Below are 23,362 nucleotides of genomic sequence, written 5' to 3' on the forward strand. Positions count from 1 at the left end.
AAAGTATGGTTAGATAAAATCCCAAATAGGACCCTAAGTGCCCCTGCAGTTACAGATCCCATAGGTTGGCTACCTTACCTAGCAATCCACAAGGTGGCAGCTGCTCAGGGAAGAGTGAAGGATCATCTTTCTGACAGGAGAGAAGCCACATTACTGACTTCTAAGCTGCTAAGGGACACAGTCCTTGTTTCAAAAGAGCAATTCTTATGTAAAACTACAACTATTACTGACTCTTGTTTTAAAAGATATTAAATGTATCACTTTCTAATTTTGTGCATCAAAACCTAAGTGATTTTTTTTTCCACTGTGATTCTAAGTAACAAGTGTGAATGAGGGCTGAATGGCTTCATACATTGTATTCTTTGAGAGTAATAATTTAATCCACACAATATAACTCCAGGGATTAATGCACTTTTCACATTAGGCCTGCTCTCCTATCAGCACTTCCAGTAAATTACAGGAAAATGAGCCAATTTACCAGGAGTGCATTCTAAGTATTCCTTTGAGATTGCTCATGGAGACTTTTCAAATTTATAGTTAAATACTCAAGGTATACATTACAACTTAATAGCTGAAAACCATTAGCATTCTGGGTAATAGCTTTCTTGTGGCAAACAAAAGGTCTTATTTGGAAAAAAAGTATGCAAATATCTATAAAAGGAAGGAGAGAGATTAAAATGTAGAAGCAGATGTTACAATACAATGTACGAGTTCTTCAGAAAAGATCTGAATCAAAATGTATTCCTACCTGATAACAATCCAGCTAAAAGGAGGATTATCTGAACCATTTCGGTCCCTGACATGCACCTGATTTCTTTTAGCATATGCTGCTTCTCTTTTACCAAAAGATGAAAAACAAATATCAGGGGGAAGAACTAAAACCCAATGATGACAGAGGACAGTATTTAAACTTTGTATTGTAAACTCCCTAGAGGTACTTCTTCTCAACCACTTTGTCAACCATTATTTGCTTGACTTTACATAAATTGAGCGCTGTCCCCCATTTCTACTGTGCCCCTTACTTTCCAAGTTTATCTGCCCCTATTAGACCTTATTAAAGCATCTCCTGCTAGAATTTCCTTTCAGCAAACAACCTGAGTTTCTACCTTGTCCCTAGTGATTGATTTCCCATCAAAATCTCACCTAACCTCAGGAAGCCTGACCTCCTATGGAACAGTTGTAACTGTTCACGGCAGATCTGCCTGCCTTTAGGGCTGGCATGTTCCTGGCTCCTCCCCTCCTTCTGCATAGGCTTTCTTCCAGAGCTCTTCAGTCTGGCTCCCACCTCTTCATGCCCAATTTGTTAAATCCTGTTCTCCCTCTAAACCTCAGTTCAAATGCCTCAAAATCCTTCCTGGATCCCTCTTCTCAGTAACCAAAATATTTTATCTTGGAGTTTATTTTGCTTTCAGACAAACTAGCCTCACATTTGCAGTAATTCTCCTGCCTCTGCCTTCTGGGGTTGTAGGTGTGGGCCTCCAGGCTTGGCTTGGTAGTGAATTTAAATACAACCAGAATAGAAAACAAAACAAAACAAAACAAAACAAAACAAAACAAACAAACAAACAAACAAACAAAACCAAGATGCAAAGACCAGTTTGAAATTTCTGGAGAAGCTGGTATCTGTCTGTCTTGGTACTGACAAAGCAGTGTGTGAAAGGTAAGGGAGGGTCTGTTGGTGTCTGCTCAATTTCCACTGAATTACCATCTATGAATAATAAACTGGTTACCAACTGTATCTACTAATGGGAAATCACTGTGTGAAGTTCATTCTGCTGGTGTCTGGAGCAGTTAATACATAGTATATGTTGTGGTTTGCCCTGGAGTTATCTTTATTTTGATGCTAATTCCACTGCCCCAATGACAGCTGCCTAGTCACGCACTCAGGAATCAGGTGACTTCACCAGAACCTTCTCCCCATTGAATTTGTAAAATACAGATGAGGGGCAGGTACAGGATAGAAGGAGGCCTGTCATTGGAGGAGAAGTAAGGAGAAGATTGAAGGAGGAGACTGGAACAGAGAGGGAGAGAGAGGAGGGACGAGAGAGAAGCCATGGCAGGTGACATTAAGATTCTGCTCTGTGTATTTACAGGTTGTTATTAATGTTCTTAAGGGATGAATGGCACTGGACTTTGTATGTTTAAGTGGGCAATTATATCTTACCAATTGGGTCAAAGATTATTGTGTTGTGTGTGTGGCGGCAGGAGACACTGGGCCACCGCGGAGTTGGGATGTGTTTCCACCAAGGTATCTAGCAGATATCTTGGGGCACTGAGGTGCTGGACCTAGAGCAGGTAAAAGACAACCTTACTTTTTTTATTTTTTATATTTTACAACAAGTATATATACTATTTTGTTGACTAAGATTTCTTTGTTTTTGTATTTTGCTTTTGAGGTAGGGTCTCATAAATACTGTAGCCAATCTAGAACTTGCTATGTAGTCCAGACTGGCTGCAAACTCCAAGCAACCTTCTGCTTCTGTCTCCTGAGTGCAGGGAATATATAGGAATTAAACCATAATGTCATTGTATGCTTAGACTTAAAAGAAAAGATCTCGGAACACACAAGGCACTCAGAGACGTAAGTGTGTGCGCAGTTGGGTGAAGTGTGGAGGGAGAAAGAGGAAGGCAAGGAGGAAGACAGAGAGAAAGAACAAACAATATCTAAACTATAACACCCAAAGAGACAGTTTAGCATTTATTCACACAGCTACTCATTAGCTGACTCCCATGGGGGTCATTTATTTCTGAGAATGTATATAATTTAAGAATACACCATGTGCTACAGAGCCATGCTCAGCTCTTGTTTCGATGCTATGGTATGGTATAAGGCAGCTACTGTAGAGCCCCATCCGTCAGGCCGGCTATCAAAACCGTCACTATCAACCCCAGCAGTAGTTCTCTGGCGGCCAGGGGCTGATGGTTCTGAAGTGCCTGCAATTTGGCACAGACGTTTTTGAGAAGCTGGATCTCTATGCTGCCCAATTTGTCCCTGGGATCCCACCTCAGCCCCCAAGTGCTGCCATAGCTACTATTCCCATCATGCCAGCTTTGGTGTGGACTTTACATGCTTTTGTATTTGTCACTGACAAGCTTTGGTTTTCTTCAGCAGAGTCTCCAGGACTGTTTGCACGGAAGCCATGCTAAGTCTTGTCTCTAAGCTCTCCACTGCTCTACTTGATGCTCATTCTCAGCTCATTTGAACGCCCTACCTTCCTGGGATGCTCATGAATCTGAAATGCAAAGAACCTCTAGGACTTTGTAATTCATGCCTCTTCCTAATGCAGAGGGAACACTATTCTTCTCAATAAAGGGACTGCTGTCTCTTTTGAACTCCAACTTTCAGGGACTTTTGTACAAAAATTCTGATCATATAGAGAATTACAGTGGATATTAACCTACCTGCACTATTACTGGTTAAAGCTAAACTGAGAGTGTGGCTTACTGAAGGAGTCAAAGGAAAATGAATTCCAAATGAAATATACTCATATGGCCATTGGTCGATGCTGAAACAGGTCAGAGCACCCAGAAGTAGTGGCCACTTCATCTAGGACATATGACTAGAAGACCAGAGAATGTTCTGTTGCCAGAATGCTCCCCCAAAGAAAAAGGGAGCTGAGCAAAGCATGACTAACTGGATTACATGATATGTCTACCTTCTTAAGAAGTAAAGTCACAGCCAAGTTTCTCTTGCCACAAAGAAGGAAGTGACAGAAACAAGCAGTCAGCATCAGTCACTATTTATTATACTTAGACCCTTGTTTCCTTTGGTATTTTCCCTTGCCAGTATTTTCTTTGTTAATAATCCCCTCCTGTTCCTGATGTCAGAAGGTCTCTATCTTCATAAATGAGCAGCCCTGGCCCTGTTGCTTATATTGATGCACACAGTTCTAGGGATCAAACCTGGCCCTGTTGCTTATATTGATGCACACAGTTCTAGGGATCAAACCTTGAGATAATTACACCTCCATCTACATCTCTGTAAAGATGGACCACTGCTCTGTTTGCTACTTTAACCTGTCTTTAATTCATTGAACTTTAAAACAAAAAATTCTTTGGGCACACTCAGTCCAAATCTCTTGTTTTGCAGCAGTCAACCACAAGACCCAGAGAGACAGAGCGCTTTGCACAAAAGTCGACCATTCCTCTGTTGTTGATGAGTGATTCCTCCAGGTCACATGGTGTCTCACTAATATTATCCAAATCACTGACTATCACCCAAAGACTTTTCACACCCTCACCTATCCTTTTCAATCCATAGCCCAGAAATGAGTTTTTCTTTTGGCCATTTTTTCTTCCCTTTTCCTTTCTTCTCTCTCTCTCTCTCTCTCTCTCTCTCTCTCTCTCTCTCTCTCTCTCTCTCTCTCGGGAGAGGGTGTTTAAAGCTACCCCAAGAGATAATGAACAGCATCGTCGTCTGAACTGAGTGTATTGTGAAAGCCCACATACCTTGGTTCTCCTTCACCTATTTTCTACTTGTGTTGGATTTGTGCATGAACTAGGTCTCCCTTCTCTGGAAGTACACAGCTCTTGTTGGCGTCAATCAAGGTCACAGTCCCACATTTAAGGAAAAAATGAACTGGCTGTGGTTGCAAATGCGTGTCTGTGGCTACTCTGAAAGGCTTTCTCAGCAGATGGCAACCATACTTCTATGAAGCCTGTTGACTTCAGCACTTCTGGCTATTACTGCGCTCTGATTTTAAGTGTCAGCTTGCTTCACTGAAGCATTTTCCATGTGCTGTCATAAGCTATAACATGGAAAGGCCTCCCTCTCTATCAAAACCTTTAGTTAGTTTTCCTCAGCTACCCACTGCAGCCTCTGAAGCATGCACACTTTGTGTTCCAATGCTCAAATGTTCAGAAACACCCTCGAAAGGCTCCAGGAGATTCGTGTACAGCTAAAGCAACACATCAGAAAAGAGAGACGGCCCAGCTCCTACAGTGTGGCCTGAGACAGACTTCTTTGACACATTTCTACATGAAGTGACGGAAAAAAATCACTCCATGCTCCTTCCAAGCTACAGAGTAAGGTGTAGATATCAGGTCCTTTACGTTTTCTGTGCCATATATACCTCAGACTGCTGATACATTTCGGGTTCATGGCTATGCTGAGTGGAGCTATCTGTGAAGCTGAGACTGGACACACTTGTGGACTTAACAGTATTTACAAAACAGTTCTGGTTCACAAAATTCTACAGTCTAGTAAAGTCATTCCCTGACAAACCACCTTCAGGCTGACCATGTTTTCTAGGACACACCTATGCCTCCTTCACACCACATCTTTTCCACTTCATTTTTCCCCTTGCAGTTGACTCGGGGCCAAAGGAGGAATTCCTGATTATGTTCACCCTTCTGCACTGCACACAGTGAGAGGCTCTAGCTTTCACTCTGCGAGCTGCTAGCCCTCAGAGAAGGACAGCCTTATCTTTAAGATTTGGCAAACATAACTTCAGCCAGGGAAGCAGGTGGTTTTCACCTCTCCCTCTGGCTCCTCCAGATCCAATCCCCAAGTCTCATCCCTGGTTCTGCAGTAGACCACCTGCCAAGGCCTACCATCTCTGAACCTTATCTCCTGGGGACCATATAGATCTTCCACTTCTAACATCCCTCTCCCAACTGGGACCTATCAGGATTCCAGAAGAATTTTCTGCCAGGCTAGAACACATAGCCAACACATCTTCCTAAGAACCAGAGATGTCCACAGAAACCAAGAAACAAAATACCCATCCAACAAAGACAAGACTAGACATGAGCACGAGACCTATAATCATCCCAAACCCAGATCCCTACAAACCAGCATAAAAGTACAATCAATAACAGCCTGGACAATATAGCTCCACTAGAGCCCAGTAACCATCCGACAGAAGATCTTGGGTATAGCAACAGAGCTGAAACACAAGAAAAGACCTTTATGAATAAGAAGAGGTCCTTAGAGAACAAGTAAACAATTAAAGAAACCCACGAAAACACAAACAAACAGTAAAAGGAGACAAATAAAACAGTTCAAGATATGAAAGTGGAAATAGAATCAATACAGAAAACCCAAACTGGGAGAAATCTGGAAAAGCAAAATTTAGAAACATGAACAGGAACTTCACTAACAGAGTGCAAGAGATGGAAGAGAGATTCTCAAGCATTAAAGATATAATAAAAAAAATGGATACCTTGATCAAAGAAAATGCTAGATCTAAAAAACTCTTGTTACAAAATATCTAGGAAGTCTGTAAGACTAATAAGAAGAAACCCAGGTTGGGGTTGGGGATTTAGCTCAGTGGTAGAGCGCTTGCCTAGGAAGTGCAAGGCCCTGGGTTCGGTCCCCAGCTCCGAAAAAAAGAATAAAAAAAAAAAGAAGGAACCCAGGTCAAAGATAAGGAAAAAATTTAAATAAAATCATAGAAGAAAATTTCCCTAACCTAACAAGGGAGAGGCCTATTAAGGTACAAGCATGGGAACACCAAATCGACTTGACTAGAGAAGAAAGTCTCCTCAGCAGATAATAACCAAACACTAAACACACAGAACAAAGAAAAACATTAAAATCTACAAGGGAAAAAGGTCAAGTAACATAAAGACAAAATTAGAATAATACTTGAGTTCTCAATGGAGATTCTAAAAGCCAGAAAGGCCTAGACAGATGTTCTACAGACTCTAAGAGACCACAGATGCCAGCCCAGACCACTACACCACAATGGATGAAGGAAACAAGACATTCCATGACAAAATTAAATTTAAGGAACGTCTATTTACATATCCAGCTCTACAGAAGACACTAGGAGAAAACTCCAAACTAAAAAGGTTAACCGGCCCAAGAAAACACAAGGAATAAATAATCTCAGACTAGCAAGTCAACAGAGGTAAATTAATCTTGATGACCTAAATTTTAATCCCAGAACCTTGTAAAAAGTTGGATGCAGTAAGGCACATTTGTAACCCCAGAATTTCTGAAATGAGATTAAAAAGTAGAAACAAAAAAAATCACACTGAAGCTAAATCAATATCAACTAAACTGGAATATACCGCAAAATACAGATATACACTGCCTCAACAAGGTGAAAGGTGAAAACTCACTCCTGGAACTAGTCCTCTGATCTCCACACATGGAATGTATCATGTACACACACAGACACACACCACCACCACCATCACCACCACAACTACAACAACAAAATAACAGGAATCAACAAATACTGCTCATTGATATCTGTCACTATCGATGGTCTCAATTCCCCAATAAAAACACACAGTCTGACAGAATGGATACAATAACAAAATCCATCCTTCTGCTCCATCTAAGAAACACACTTTAACATCAAGGATAGTAATCTCTTCAGGGTAAAAATATAGAAAAAGATATTGTAAGCAAATGAATGTGAGAAGCAAGCTGGTGCAGCCATTTTAACATCTGACAAAATAGACCACAAACCAAAACTAACCAGAAGAGACAAACACAGGCACAAAAATTCCACCCAGAGAACGCTGCAATGTCTTTTTAAACATACGGTCTCTCTTTGTAACCCTGGGTGTCCTATAACTCACAATGTAGACCAGGCTGTCCTCAAACATAAGAGATCCACTTACCTCTGCCCCCTAAGTGCTGGGATTAAAGGCATGGGACACCATTCCCAGCTCAGCACTGCAATTCTTAACATTTGTACATTAAACAAAGGGGCACAAAGTTCTTAAACAAAGCACTATTACAGCTTAAATCACACATTGACCCTCACATACTGATAGTGGGATATTTTAATACCACACTCTTAGCAAAAGACAGATTATCCAGACAAAAATTAATTAGAGAAATGCTGGAGACAACTGATGTTATAAACCAAAGGGAATTAACAGATATTTATAGAACACTTTACCCAACCACAAAAGAATATACCTTTCCTTTGCACCTCACAGAACTTTTTCCAAAATTGACCACATGCACAGACACAAAGTCTCAACAGATACAAGAAAACTGAAGTAAAACCCTCATCTTATCTAATCACCACAAATCAAAGTTGGTTATCAACAGAAACAACAGGAAGCTTACAAATTCATAGAAACTGAACAACTCATATGGAATGAAATATTGTTCAAGATAGAAATGGAGAAAGAAATTAAAGACTTTCTAGAATTGAATGAAAATATACATAACACATCAAACTTACAAGACACAATGAAGACAGTTTTAAGAGACAAGTTCATAGCTCTAAGCACCTATGTAAAAAAAAAAAACTGGAGAAATCTCATACTAGCAAATTAACAACACACCTGCAAGCTCTAGAACAGAAAGAAGAAATCTTGGAAAAAAAGGAGGAAATGGTAAGAAATAATCGAATTCAGGGCTGAAATGCAGAGGCGAATGCTAGCAGCAAACCACTGAACTGAGAACGGGATCTTTGTTGGAGGAATTAGAGAAAGGACTGAAGGAGCTGAAGGGGCTTGAGACCCCATATGAACAACAATGCCAACCAACCAGAGCTCCCAGGGACTAAACCACTACCCAAAGACTATACATGGACTGACCCATGGCTCCAACTGCATATGTAGCAGAGGATGGCCTTGTTGGGCACCAATGGGTGGAAAAGCCCTTGGTCCTGCTAAGGCTGGACCCCCCAATGTAAGGGAATGTTGGGGGGGCAGGAAGAGGGAGTGGTTTGGAAGGGGAACACCCTTATAGAAGAAGGGGAGGGGATGGGATAGGGTGCTTATGTCCGGGAAACCGGGAAAGGGAACAACATTTGAAATGTAAATTTAAAAAATCCAATAATAAAACTTGTACTCTATTGAATTGAAAAAAAACATATAAATATGTATAAATATATATAAAAATTTCTCAATAGGTGCCACTTACCAAAGTTAAATCAAGATCAGATAAGCAATTTAAACAGACCTATAACCCCTAGTGAAATAGAAGCAGTCATTAGAAGACCCCTATACAACAAAAAGCCAGGGTCAGATGGTTTTAGCACAGAATTCTGCCAGAATTCCAAACACAGGTTAATACCAATACTCCTCAAATTATTATACAAAATGGAAACACAAGAAATATTGCCCAGTTCATTTTATGAGGCCACAGTTACCCTGTTACCCAAACTATATAAAGACCCAACAAAGAAAGAATTATAGATGATTTTTTTATGTGCATAGATGCAAAATTTTCAATAAAATACTTTGAAACAGAATTCAAGAACACATCTCAGAGATGTAGGGATGGTTCAACATATTTAACTCAATATATAAAATTCACCATATAAACAGACAAAAGGCAAAAATCATATGATCATCTCTAGTGAGAGATGCAGAAAATGCCTTTGACAAAATCCAATCTTCCTTCATGATCAAAGTCCTAGAGAGATTAGGGATACAAGGGATACACCCTCAACATTATAAAGACAGTTTACAGCAAGCCCAAAGCCAACATCAACTTAAATGGAGAGATACTCAAAAGAATTCCACTTAAATCAGGAGCAAGACAAGGCTGTCCACTCTCTCCATACCTATTCAATATAGTATTTGAAATTCTAGTTAGATCAATAAGACAACTGAAGGAAATCAAGGGAGTATAGAATTAGAAAGGAAGAAATCAAAGTATCTTATATGATAGTATACATAAACAATTTTAAAAAACCCACCAGGGAACTCTTATAGTTGATAAACATTTTCAGCAAAGTAGCTGGTTACAAACATCAACTCACAGATTTTGGTAGCCCTCCTATACAAATGACAAATAGACTGGGAAAGAAACCAAGGAAACAACACCCTTTACAATAGCCTCCAATAGTACAAAATATGTTGTGGTAACTGTAACTAAGCAAGTGAAAGATTTGTATGGTTAAAAATTTAAAGCACTGAAGAAAGAAATCGCAGATATCAGAAAATGGAAAGATCTCCCATGTTCATAGGTCAGTAGAATTAACAGAGTAAAAATGGCCAATCTACCAAAAGCAATCTACAGATTTAATGCAATCCTCATCACAATTCCAACACAATTCTTCGCAGATCTTAAAAGGACAATTTTCAGCTTCATATGGAAACACAAGGAAAAAAAAAAAACAAGATAGCTAAACAATCTTGAATAGTAAAATAATTGGGGGAGATATCACCATACCCTGATTTCAAATTGTACTACAGATTGTATATTATATAAATTGTATAATAAATAAGCTCTGGTATTGGCACAGAAACAGATCCATTGGTAAATGGAATCAAATTGAAGACCCAAATATAAATCTGAGAAGGTATGGACCCCATTGATTCATGTGTTTGAATACTTGGCTATAAAGACTGCAACTACTAGGTGTGGCCTTATTAGAGGAAGTGTGTAATTGTAGGGATGGGGCTTTGAGGTATCCTATGCTCAAGCTCTTCCCAGTATGGAATTCCAGTCTCCTTATGGCTGCCTTCAAATCAAGACATAGAACTCTTGGATTCTCTATGCTTCCCACCATGATGATGATAATGTACTAAACTGTAAGCCAGCCACAGTTAAATACTTGCCTTTGTAAGAGTTGCCTTGGTCATGGTTTCTCCTCACAGAAACAAAACCCTAACTATGGCATATAGAACACTTGATTTTTGATAAAGAAGCCAGATATATACACACTAAAAAAGATAGCATCTTCAACAAATAGTGCTGGTGAAACTCAATGGTTACATGTAGAAGAATCCAAATAGATCCATACTTATCACTCTACACAAAACTCAATTCCAAATGGATTTCATAAAGCATAAAACCAGATACAGAAAAGAAGGTGGGGAACAGCCTTCAACGCATTGAGAAAGGAGATGACTTTCTGAACTGAACAGCATTAGTGCAGACACTAAGATCAACAATTAATACATAGAACCTCATGAAACTGAAAAGCTTCTGCATGGAAAGAGGACACTATCATTCAGACAAAGCAACAGCCTATAGTATGTGAAATGATTTTTACCAACTACACATCTTAGACAGAACTAATATTGAAAATATATAAAGAGGGCTGGAGAGATGACTTAAGGGTTAAGAGCACCGACTGCTCTTCCAGAGGTCCTGAATTCAATTCCCAGCAACCACATGGCAGCTCACAACCATCTGTAATGGGATCTGATGCCCTCTTCTGGTGTGTCTGAAGAAAGACAGTGACAGTGAACATTACCACTGCCCCCCAATTCCTCCCCCCGCCAAAAAAAAAAAGAAAAGAAAAGATGTAGAACTCTCAGCTCCGCCAGCGCCATGCTTCCCACCTGATGATATTGGACTAACCCTCTGAAGCTGTAAGACAGCCTCAACTAAATGTTGACCTTTAAAAAACGAAAATATATAAAGAACTGAAAAAAAAACTGGTTATCAAGAAAACAAATAACCCAATTAAAATTGGGGTACAGATCTAAACAGATTTCTCAAAAGAGGAAACTCAAATGGCTGAGAAACACTTAAAGAAATGCTCAACACTGTTAGCCCATCAGGGGAATACAAATGGAAACACTTTGAGATTCCATCCTATACCTGTCAGAATGGCTGCGATTATAGACAAATGGCAGCTCCTGCTGGTAAGGATGTAGAGCAAGAACACTCAGCCACTACTGGTAAAAGAATAAACTTGAGGATTGGTGTGGCAGTTCTTCAGAAAGGTGGAATCAATCTGTCTGAAGACTCAGCTATACCATTCCTAGGCATGTACCCAATGGACACTTCATCCTACCACAGACACACTTGCTCATCGATGTTCATTTCTGTTCTCTTCATAATAACCAGATATTAGAAAACAACCTAGATGTCCCTCAACAGAAGAACTGGATAAAGAAAATGTGGCACGTTTATACAATGGAGCATTTACTCAGTCATTATTCAAAAAGTGAAACCATGTAATTCACAGGTTAATGAATAAAACTAGAAAGACCATCCCAAGTGAGTTATCCTAGACCCAGAAGACAAATGTAGCATGCATTCGCCCATTTGTGGATACTAGTCATTAACTCAATGATGACCAAGCTACCATCCATAGATTCACAGTTGTCAGGTATAGAGGAAGAGATGGGGTGGGGTGCAGATCTCATTTAGAAAAGGAAATAACTAGATAGTTATAGATGTTGGGTTGGGACTCAAAGAGGAGGATCAACTTAGGAGTGGGAGGGAGAGAGGTACAAGGGCAGGAATAAAGAGAGAGACAGCTTAAATTAAGGACCATTTGAGGGATGGTATGAAAACCAAATACAGTAAAACTCCCTGAAATATATACACATATGAAGGTGATCTAAATGAAATTGCCAGCTAATGGAGGAGACAGAACCTCAATAGGCCATCTCTTGTCATCAAATGAAGCTTCCAGTAGCAGGATTAGGTTACACCTAATTGAGTTGTTGACCAACGGGTCCTATGGCTGCTGCCAAGACAATAGGTCATTGCAAACAGACAGCAAGGCCCGATTGCTGAACACAACATTCACACAACACACTGAACATGGAGAGGTCAAGCTGGCACCTACATAGGACCTTGACATCCATACTCTAGTCTCATTGGTATGGAAGATACTCTTCAGGCCACCAAAATGGAAATGTAAACACCAACCCAGCCACAAACTCTTTGATCTACAGTGCTGTCCCAGCTGCAAGACATGCCAGGGCAATGGTTGCACAAAGCTTGTGGGAATAACCAACCAATATCTGCTTTGACTTAAGACCCACTCCACAAGATGGAACCCATAGCCAACACTGCTTGGGTGACCAAGAACCTGAGACTTGACAGTTGACCTAAGTCAAACTGAATACTGCAGTCCTTTTTTCTTTTAAAGTGACAAGAAAATGACTCCTAATAACATTTTGCTATCTATGCTCATATAGATCAGTCTTGGCTCAGCCAATATCAGAGAAGTCTCCTCCTGCAGCGGATGGGAACAAACATGGATCCATAGAGATACAGAGAGTAAGAGATCTTGGAACACATAACCCTAAACTGAATATGTCTATAAAACCCATCCCCTCAAGGCTCAGGACCCCTACAGATGAGGAGGCAAGTGTGAGGGGCAGAGGAGAAGGAGGACACCAAGAAAACAAGGTCCTCTAAATCATAGAATCAAAGCGCCCATGAACTCAGAGACAGGTCTGTACCAAGTATTCTGTGTGGGGGTGGGGGATTGGGGAATACAAAGGGTATTATGGCTTTCAGTTTAGTATTTTCATGAAGTGTGCACACAGAGAGTATTTAATTCTTGTGCCTTCTCTTGTACTCTTTTCCTTCTGCTTGTTATGTCTAATTTTGATGTGTTAGTTTTTTTGTTTTATCTTATACTTTATTTTATCATTATCCTTTGGAAGCTTGTTTCTTTTCTTTTTTAACTTAATTTTATCTTTTTACTTATTCACTTTATAACCTGCTCACTGCCTGTCTCTGGGTCACCCCCTTCCCTCTCTGAGTAGGTGCCCCCATTCTGGTATCCCCCAACCTGGCACTTCAAGTCTCTTAAGAGGCTAGGCACTGCCTCTCCCACTGAGGCTGACACTTACAAGAAGAGGATGACACTAGGTTTCACATTTGAAATTTTTTTCTCCCCAAAGCAGGTTCTACCTAGTTTGTGATGGGCAGACAGATAAAACTTACATGAAATCCTGCAGTCTCACTAGCTAGAGAACCCAATGGTTCTCTATGGGCTGTAGGACTAATTGCACAGCAGGAGAATAAAACAGACTTCAGAAAATTGACACCCACAATCAGGACCCTATATTGCACGATGCCTGGTGGCTAGATTTGTGAGACAAAGTCTTGCTGGGTATCTTTGCATGGTTTTAAATACTGTGTACAATCGTTAGCTGCTGGATTCCCTGCCTCTGCTTCCTAAGTGCTGATGTTAACTGTGCACATTACAGGGCAATCTTATCAGCTCCACAAAGGTCATTGGGACTGAGCTAAACTGAGAGCTTTATTACTGTCCACCAGAGAAAGCACAGTTAGAGGAGGTTTGGGTTTATCCAAAGTAACTGCCTTACGATATTAACAATATTAACATTCTTCAGGGAACAACAGAATCTGGAGTCTTTACAAAGTATGGGTCATAGCCCCAAAGTACTCAACAGCTTTAAAAAAAAAGAAAAAGAAAATATGAATACACTCAAAGAAAAAGCAATCAGGGAACCAGCTGGTGCAGCCAAATCTACATTAACAAGCAAGAATTAAAACCACATTTCACTATAACTAAGGGAATAAACGCTGTGACAAAATAAACTGAAAGGAAAACTTGGAGAAGCAGAAATTACTGGAGATAAAAGAAACAGAAGGATGCTACCTCCTGTAGAGCTTAGGTCTCAGAGCCTTCACTAGGGACAATGAGGGAACAAAGAAAGGACACAGACACAGAGAAGCTGGAGTAAGTGATCTGTGTGCGCTGATGCAACCATGATACCAGCACTGTTAACAACCCAGAACCTGGGACATAATGTCAGCACAATGGGGAGTGTTAGTCTGGCAGAAGGTCTCTATAGGTGAGCAATTTCAGGCTGAAGAAACTCTAATTGCTAGCTTTTACATACACTGATCAATCATATGTAAAGATACATACTTGTACCAGAGGAAGAAGGCTCTGTGTCAACTTTAACCCTGACCCATACATATATACGGTGAAAGGTTTTGTCAGTTCTCATAGTTCTGAAGGTCCTTGTCATGTCTGTGTCCATGTCAACAGAATACATCCACTCGGTACTTCCTCTGCTCCCTACAAAAGGAAATGTTAGATCTGAAAAATAGTATGCATGAAATGCAAATTCACTAGATTGTTTTTGACAGCTGCTTAGAGATTCAAAGGAAAGAGTAAAGAGAGATAAATAGTCACACAGCCATTATCCAATCTGAAAGACAGGAAAACGTTGAAGAAATGAACACAGCACCGCAGGGCCCTTTAGGGAGAAATAAAAGGTTAAACAACATGGTTTGAATCTTTAAAAAAAAAATAAGGCTGGTGAAACAAAATAAAGGAACGAAACATGGCAAACAAAACCATGGCAAGAAGAAGGCACCCAGCTCTGAGAGCTGACTTCACACACCACTGCCCAGCAAAAGGAACCAGGTTCCTCAGACAGACAGATGTTTCTAGGACAGGGCAGGGAACACAAGAGGATCCTAGAGGGTGTCAGTTTATTACAAATGCAGTCAAAATGACAGACAAGATTAGCCACCACAGCATCTTCCAGGGGAAGGAAGGAGGGAGGGACAGAAAGGGACAGGACCCAGCCTGTAGTGATCTTCAAGGCTAGACCAAGGGGAACAAGAAGTAGTGGTAATCCTGGGTTAGAACCGTGAGAGAGAGGTTGCCACCCAAGTCTCTTCTCATAAGCAGAAGGCTGCTGGCTGGATGAATATGACCTGGCAAACACTAGGGAACAGAAAAGGAAAACTGCTGTTTGGGTAGAGGAACCCAGAAGTCTTCACACTGCCTAGTTCAACATCACCAGTGCTAAGGTACCAGGCATCACCTCACACCCTGATAGGACGCAGTGAGAGGGCATTGTGTTAGATGTAGACCCTCAGGCTGCCTTTCTCACTCTCAGAAACCAGGTCACACCCACTGTAGTCTCTCTCCCAACTCCAGGAGTTTTCTCCTCCCACACTCAACTGTGAACAAGCCCAGCTAGACTCCTACATGTTGCTATTGCAGGATAAACTTATACCCTCACCCAGTACCTGACCCTTAGCATGTAGGCTAAGCTAGACTGAATTATGTGCTATAAAACTTCCCACCACACTCTGGAACATATAAAAGTCAGAAACTTCCTTTGTCATGGGGGTTCATTCTTCCCTTGAGAAATGTCATGTTACAACACAGTGGCAGTCTCTCTTGATGGAGCGCCTCCGCTCTCTGTTTTATCTCTTCTCCACGCTCTCCTACTTCCAGACAACCCATGGGCCTTGCAGTGGGTCTCTCCTACCTAAAGCAGCTCATTCTGAAGGTAACCTCACGTCTGCTCCCTTCTCAGACCAGCTGAATCTGACCTGCATTTTTGTTATTGTGCCCAAATCCATATTTCCCTGAGCATGAGAAAATACCACATTCACATTGACAGACATCCTAAAGACACCTGGCCAGCACTGAACAACAGCATTAGGACTCTGAACTGCACATGTGAGACAGTTACAGAGTGGAGGTGTCTAATGTAAAGTGTGCTAGGACAGAAAGTAATAAAAGAACATTAATGGAAACACTATAGTTAAAAGCTTATACAAAGACAACTTTCTAAATTTAACAACTGTATATTACACAAGAAAACATAGGAGAAGCTGGTGATGACTATGTGGTAATTCCCTTCACTCTCTGTGCAACCTCTTGGTAAACCTACACTTTTTTTTTTTTTAGAAGTAACCATTTATTTCTAAGATTGTGGCCATTTGTGCTGGTGCATGCCAATAGGCAGGGCACTGGACAGGGTAAGGTAGGAGATAGGAGCTCAGGGCCAGCCTTCCAGAACAGAGAGGCCTGGTCTCAAAAAGAGTAAAACCTTCCAAATTAGGTAAAACATAAAGGTAAAGATCAAAAACATCTGACGTGAGCAAGCGTAAAAATCAAAAGGAAGCCAACTAAACTGCACCATTGTCAAACTGGACAAAAGAAGACGGAAAAATCTTACAAGCGGCCAGTACAAAATACTACAGTCCACGCACGGAGCCTGATACGTTCCACTGACTTCTCATACTCAAGAAGAACTCAGAAAATGGGGCTAGTCCAGCTTTGAAGTGCTAAGTGGAGAGGCAAGCTTCCCTCAAGTATATCTGTGCTAAACCTTATACTGCCAACCATTGAGCCCTCCTATACTTGTCAAGATGGCAGCCTAGTCTTGATGATCATCAAGACTGTGTATAGGTAGAGTATACATTTTTACTTTACTCAAAATAGAAATTTCCTATTAACTTAAAACAAATACAATATATATAAGATTAATAACCCCCTCCAGAATATATACCTCCTCTATCCTCCAGGAAATTCCAGGAACACTGGCTTTGATGAGGTCCCCCACTGAGGAAAAGGCCCTTTGAATTTTGCAGCTCTCTCTCTTGCCTCCCTGGTATGGGGATGCTGGCCACTGGTGTCCTTACAAAGTTAGTGTATTTTACAGCTGTAGTATTTAGAACAAGCTGACATGAGTTGACATGGGACTGTCATCAACTTGGTGACAGTTTTAACTTTGGCGTTCATTAGGCTGTGTTCACTTGAATTATTTTGTAGCACTATAGCATAAACCTTCGCCCTTTGCTCTTTCTTTTCTTTTACAGTGTTGAAACACAGAAAACTGTGTCCAAAGCTACCAGGATATTCAGAATTTAAATCCCCCCCCTGGAGCTGTAACTCAAACCACACCCTAACATGTATATAAACTATAATAGGGTCTTTCATTGCAGGACTCAGACTCATGAGGCAATTCCATTTATCACTGAGTAAATAATGCCAGAAATGTAGTCAAGGGGGGATTTTGCCTTATTCCCTTAACTATAAATAAAAATATGTAGCACTTTGCAGAATTACCACATGTGGAAGCATGTCAACTTCTCAATCAATCTCTAAGCCCACATGAGTTAAGAGCTGTAAGAACTGTGCTGACTCCCTTGTTAAAGTCACAGCTTCCAGGAAGCACAGTAATGTTTGCATGCAGTTCACAACCATGTGTGAAAGACCCTATTGTGATTATCTGCAAAAAACATATAAGTAAAAGGTAAAAACCAAGCAGAGCTTTGACTGTCCTGGGAAATTCAGAAAGTACATTTGAGGATGAAGCAGGAACCTGGGCCGAGTCAAGCCTGTGCCAGAGTCTGGATCGCTCTCAGATGGCCTTGACTTCGACATGACAACCAGTTAAAGAGAGAAGTCTGGGAACTGAACACAAAAGCCAAGTGTATTTTATCCTCACTAGCACAAGATGAACTTCAAATTCTGCTGAAACATGACAGGACTCATCAGGATAGGTTTCAGACTGTCTGATATCGTCTGTTTTCTCTGGCTACTCTTATCAGAGCTACACACAAGGAGGCCATTCCTCTTTGCTTGGTATGTTTATGCTCACGGTATCAGAAGTACTGGTTTGCAAAGCTCAGGCTGAAAGTGATTTCCATCTATTTAAAATCCCTTTGATTATAATCATGCTTGTGAAGTAGAGAATGTTTCAGTTCTGTAGCATGCTACATAAAATGGATTACAGTGGGGTGATCAGAAAAATACTCCTGTGAGGAGGGCTCCAAAGTTACAGAAGGAAGGAGTCTTCATTCTTCCACTTCATTGTCAAGGCCTACACCTGCTGCAGAGGTCAACCAATCACTCAACTGCAGCCTCTTGATTTCTTAGATATGCTGTGACAAACACTGATATATTTATTTCCTGACACTATCAGCTGTAAAAAACAGTGGATGGCATACTGGGTTTCTAATATTTCACATAAAATATTTATATTTTAAAATTAGAACATAGTCTTTTGGTGTGAAAACTGTTAAAGACCTGCCCACAGAGTGCCAACTCCTCCTTGTATAGAGACAGATAATTGTATTTGCTAATTAAGAAATGAAGTGAGTCTATGGAAAAAAGAGAAAGGCCAAGCCTAGCAAAAAGCACTGAAACTATCCATTAGAGATGACCTACTTAAAGGAGAAATAATTGATAATTACAGAATACTTAGGGTACATCCAACAAACTACCTATTGACATAAGCCTTCTAGGAAAGGCCATGGCACGTAAGTGAATTTCCTGGAGAGGGTGTACCAGTTTGCATGGACGCAATAGGTGCACTATGGAGAAGTGCAGCCCAGAGACGTCATCCCAGGATTGCTTCTCACTGTTGGTATGTCTTTCCTGACACTTACATAGCCAATGATTCCTGGGCATCAGCCTCCCCTATTGTGCAAGTTTCCTACAGATCAACATGAAGATGAACTTTCATGAATTAATGATGTTTACATGAAGTAATTGCTTTGTAGTATTTCTGATCTGATTCGAATAATTTTTAAGAAGAAAGGTTAAGGAGATAGTTTTAATTATTTTGTCAGAAAGATGTAATAAAGTTAGAATCAAGAAAAGAATATGCCCCTTCTTCATAGGACAGTAAGTAAAGCCTACACAAAAAGGAATACAATTAACTTTCATAAATTACACTAAGAAGAGAAATAGGCTTATGTTGTGGTTTGCCCGAGGGTTATCTGTATTTTGATGTTAATTCCACTGCCCCAAGGATAGCTGCCTAGACCCGTACTCAGGACTCAGGTGACTTCATCAGTACCTTCTCTCCACTGAATTTGTAAAATACAGGTGAGGGGCAGGTACAGGATAGAAGGAGGGCTGTCATTGGATGAGAAGGAAGGATGGGCAGGAGAGAAGTTTGATGGAAGAGGAGGAGACTGGAACAGAAAGGGAGAGAGAGGAGGGACAGAGAGAGAAGCCATGGCAGGTGATGTTAAGATTCTGCTCTGTGTATTTACAGGTTGTTATTAATGTTCTTAAGGGATGGACGGTACTGGGCTATGTATGTTTACTTGGGCAATTATATCTTACCAATTGGGTCAAAGATTATTGTGTTGTGTCTTCTTTTATGTGACAGTTTGAGTGTAGGAAAGTGTGTGGCGGCAGGAGACACTGGGCCGCTGTAGAATTGGGATGTGTTTCCGCCAAGATATCTAGCAGACATCTTGGGGTACTGAGGTGCTGGGCCTAGCAGGATAAAAGACAACCATACGTTTTTTATTTTTTATATGATCAAGGAAAAACATTCATTCTAGGTCAGGTCCAAAGATAAAACCACAGGTGTGCACTATGATAAAGCAGGGCCATGTGAAACTGCTGCTTTGAACTTATAATGAGCTTACAGAATGAAACATTGCTTTGAACTTACTATTGACATCCTTCTTTAACTCTCCTATTGTGTAACATTTTATCTATAAGGTAATTTTATAAAGAACTTTTCTCTAAGAAGGTATTAAAAGGCCAGCGAGAAGAAATAAAGTGTGGTTTGGGAGCTCTTCTCCATCCACCAAACACCAAATGTGTGTGTGTGTGTGTGTGTGTGTGTGTGTGTGTGTGTGTGTGTGTGTGTATGTGTGTGTGTGTGTGTGTGTGTGTGTGTGTGGGCCTACCTTAACATTACAAACTCCATATTGCTTTCAGACTCCATTGTAACTTTAATTTTTTTCAAAGGCTACTTTTAATGATAGTTCTTAAATGCTTTAACCTTCCTTCTAGGCTACCACCCACCAGAGGTAGTGGATAAAAAAGGTTATTATGAAACCGGGGAAGTGGAGCTGTTTAGAAATGTTTCTTTTGGGGTTGGGGATTTAGCTCAGTGGTAGAGCGCTTGCCTAGGAAGCGCAAGGCCCTGGGTTCGGTCACCAGCTCCGAAAAAGAACAAAGAAAAAATGTTTCTTTTAAGCAAATTCCATCTGCATTGTAAGAAAATCAGCAGTTCAGTTCACAGGTCAGCAACAGCTTGATCCACTAGCAAATACTACACAAATATACTAGCAGTCCAGTTTGGTAGAGTCAGGTAGTAAACTCAAGTCAGTAGAGGTGGCATGCTTAGCAGAGACAGCAGTAGGGATTAGGATCACCAGGAATGCCAGTTCTTGGCTCTGCCTCTCTCAGCAAAGTGAAAATCAGCGAAGAGGTGAGAAAAAGAAGCATTGCAGTGCTAGCTCTAAATACAAGCCCTTCTCACGTCCACTGAGTCTGATTTGTACTCCCTCCAAACATCACGTGCCCTCCATGTGTCTTGCCTTAGCATATGAGTCTGACTAAGCAAAACTCCAGGTGAAACTGCGTCAGATGACATCATTTTGCCAATCAGCCAGAGTCTGAGGAAGCGGTAAGAAGCTGCATCATACTACCAGAAGTTTTTTGGTACAGTTTTTCTCTACGGAGCTCCAATAAATGGAGCTCAATAATGTATGTACGGAGAATCAGTACATGAGTGTCATTAGCAAAGAATCCTTCATTACATGTCCTTTCACATGCTTGCTTTAACAAATCATCCTTTCACCTGTGTCTGCTTCAGTGATACAACCCTTCACGTGTTTGCCCCAGCAAAACACCATCCAATACAACTGACTTCACTCCATTTTATGATTCACTTGCCCTCTGAATGAACCCAGCTACTAGAAAAACCCCAACTTGTTCCAGGAGCCATGTCACCCTGGTAACAATCACAATTCCCCTGGGCAAGTAGCCATTTCACCCCTAGCAACAACCAATCAGTTCTTAAGGGGAATGTACCTAATGTCTAAAGTAGATTGATGAAGCTAGCAATCATTCTTCATACCAAGCTGAAATCACTACTAGCCAACAGTAGTGCACAAGCAAATGTCAACCAATCATATAACTGCCAAGTTAGAAAGTCTGTCACCCTGCTACCATAATAAATAGGCAAGGCTTATACCAGCTCAGTGCCTCCCATACCCTCCACTGTGCTGGAGATGTTGGAGGATCCAAGCTCAAACTTGAATAAAGAGTCTTTGCTTTTGCATATGAGTTGGAGTCCTATTGGTCTCTGATAGTCTGTAGGGAGGGACCTCATGATCTGAGTATAACATACACACACATATGTCTATCCTTATACAAAATATGCGTATATATGTCTGTCTATATGTATGCACATACATACATATATAGGTATATGTGCATGTTTATAAGTTTGCATGTGTACTTATGAAATTAATGAATCAGATGGTTGGGGCCAACCAATGTGTGTGTGTGTGTGTGTGTGTGTGTGTGTGTGTGTGTGTGTATGCCTGACTTTCTTCTTTTCTTTTTTCTTTTTTTTAAAGATTTATTTAAGTACACTGTAGTTGTCTTCAGATGCACCAGAAGAGGGCATCAGATCTCATTACAGATGGTTATGAGCCACCATGTGGTTGCTGGGAATTGAACTCAGGACCTCTGGAAGAGCAATCAGTGCTCCAGCCCGACTTTCTCCTTTTCTTTTCTCTCTAACTCATGAAGAGTTAATGAACTCTGAGCTTCTACCCTGGTGACTACAATGAGAGGGGCCCTTGAGCCAGAGAGAAAAGATCCCAGGTAACTAAGCCCTTTTTTCTGAATCCCCTGATACTATCATCAGGAGTTAATTGACAGAAGCCAGTGGCTTTTGGCCACAGAATAGCAGAGTTAAATTGCCAAAAGTAAGCAGCCTTTAGTCATGCAATTCCCAGCTCTATACCTCGTCACTGCCTTCTTTGGGAGAACTATCTTCTGCAGTCCCTAATATTATTATTTCATGGGAAAGGGAAAAGGTAGATGCTTGGAGATACAGGCCCAGGATTATTTGAGTCAAGCAACAGACTCTACAATGTTCCTCCTTACCCACTAAGGTGTCCAGGATATCCTGCCTGTATGAAGGTCACATGGAAAGCCAGCAGCTCATGATTTTCATTGCAAAAGCAAAGAAAACCAATGGCTCATCTCCCAACTATAAAGAGGGAAAGATGAGCTCTGAAAAGGAGATGGGCACAGCCCCTCCACTAACTCTCAACCCACTTTAATAATTATGAGCCAGGCACAGAGACTCACACCCATAATTCCAGCCCTCAAGGGACTACAGCATCAGAGGCTGTACCCAATGGTGGCCCACGAATTTCTTATTATCCCGTCAAACCTGGCAACTTCCAAATTTCTGTTCTGTCTCGTCACATCTCCTCCCTTTCCAGTTTGACTCTTTCAGCCTCTCTTACCCAGCTCATCTACACTGAATGCAGTGATGCTCACACCAAGCCAAGGCCAATTTGAACCATCCTCAGCACCTTGTGTGGAAAGACACCACTTCTTCCTCTTCATGGAGGTCTGCTTCCTTGGGGCTCCTGGGATTCATTACTTTCCTGTGATTTCTCTAGATTCTGATTTGCAGACTGAAGGTATCTGCCAGCTAAATTCAAGGCCTGGCATGAAATTTCAGGAGTGTGACCCTGCACGGGCTCTTCTTTCAAGGTAAATAGAAGTATGAACCAATTAACTGGATGCTCTACCTGAATTCAGGGGAACATGCAGCAAGCATAAAATAGTACCTTAAAAATATTAATTGTTACAGGGACCATACACACCACACCTACACACACCAACGAGACAACCATACATACACACCCAACGAGACAAGACAGCTTTTGGGGTCTCCTACTCCTACTACCACATGGCTCAAGGGAATGGAACTTAGATTGGCTGTGATCTTCACTAAGCTATGAAAATGTGGGGGCTGTTCTACATTTCAGTACTGTTTTAATCTGTTCTGAGGTCACAGCCTGTACCAGTCTTTCTTCTCTCCCACATCCCCAAGCAAACCAGTTTTATGTCAAAAGGAGGTGAAGAAAGGAAGAAAGAATATATTACCCCATTTTAGGGAACAAAACTACAAACTTTGGCATTCAAAGCTCACAGAAGAACACTTCCTCTAT

General features: G+C 40.9%; 1 protein-coding gene across 17 annotated transcripts in view; it reads right to left on the reverse strand.

The window, feature by feature from the left end:
• The window catches only part of Aopep (aminopeptidase O), a 316,008-nt gene that overhangs the window by 266,027 nt on the left and 26,619 nt on the right, over positions 1 to 23,362 (reverse strand). For 12 of the 17 annotated variants that reach the window (XR_010058813.1, XR_010058815.1, XR_010058814.1 and 9 more), the window contains exon 2: positions 14,523 to 14,675. The exons of 4 other annotated variants lie outside the window; for them this stretch is intronic. Coding sequence is in view for 8 of the 13 variants with exons in the window: in XM_063276129.1 (XP_063132199.1) it covers positions 14,523 to 14,573 (51 nt within the window). In the remaining 5 variants the exon portion in view is untranslated. Of the gene's footprint in view, positions 1 to 78; positions 233 to 14,522; positions 14,676 to 23,362 lie in introns of those variants that run through there. One more of the 17 variants, XM_017600473.3, reaches the window with a different exon arrangement.

This window comes from Rattus norvegicus, chromosome 17 (genome assembly GCF_036323735.1).
Source record: "Rattus norvegicus strain BN/NHsdMcwi chromosome 17, GRCr8, whole genome shotgun sequence".
Classification (NCBI taxonomy): domain Eukaryota; kingdom Metazoa; phylum Chordata; class Mammalia; order Rodentia; family Muridae; genus Rattus; species Rattus norvegicus.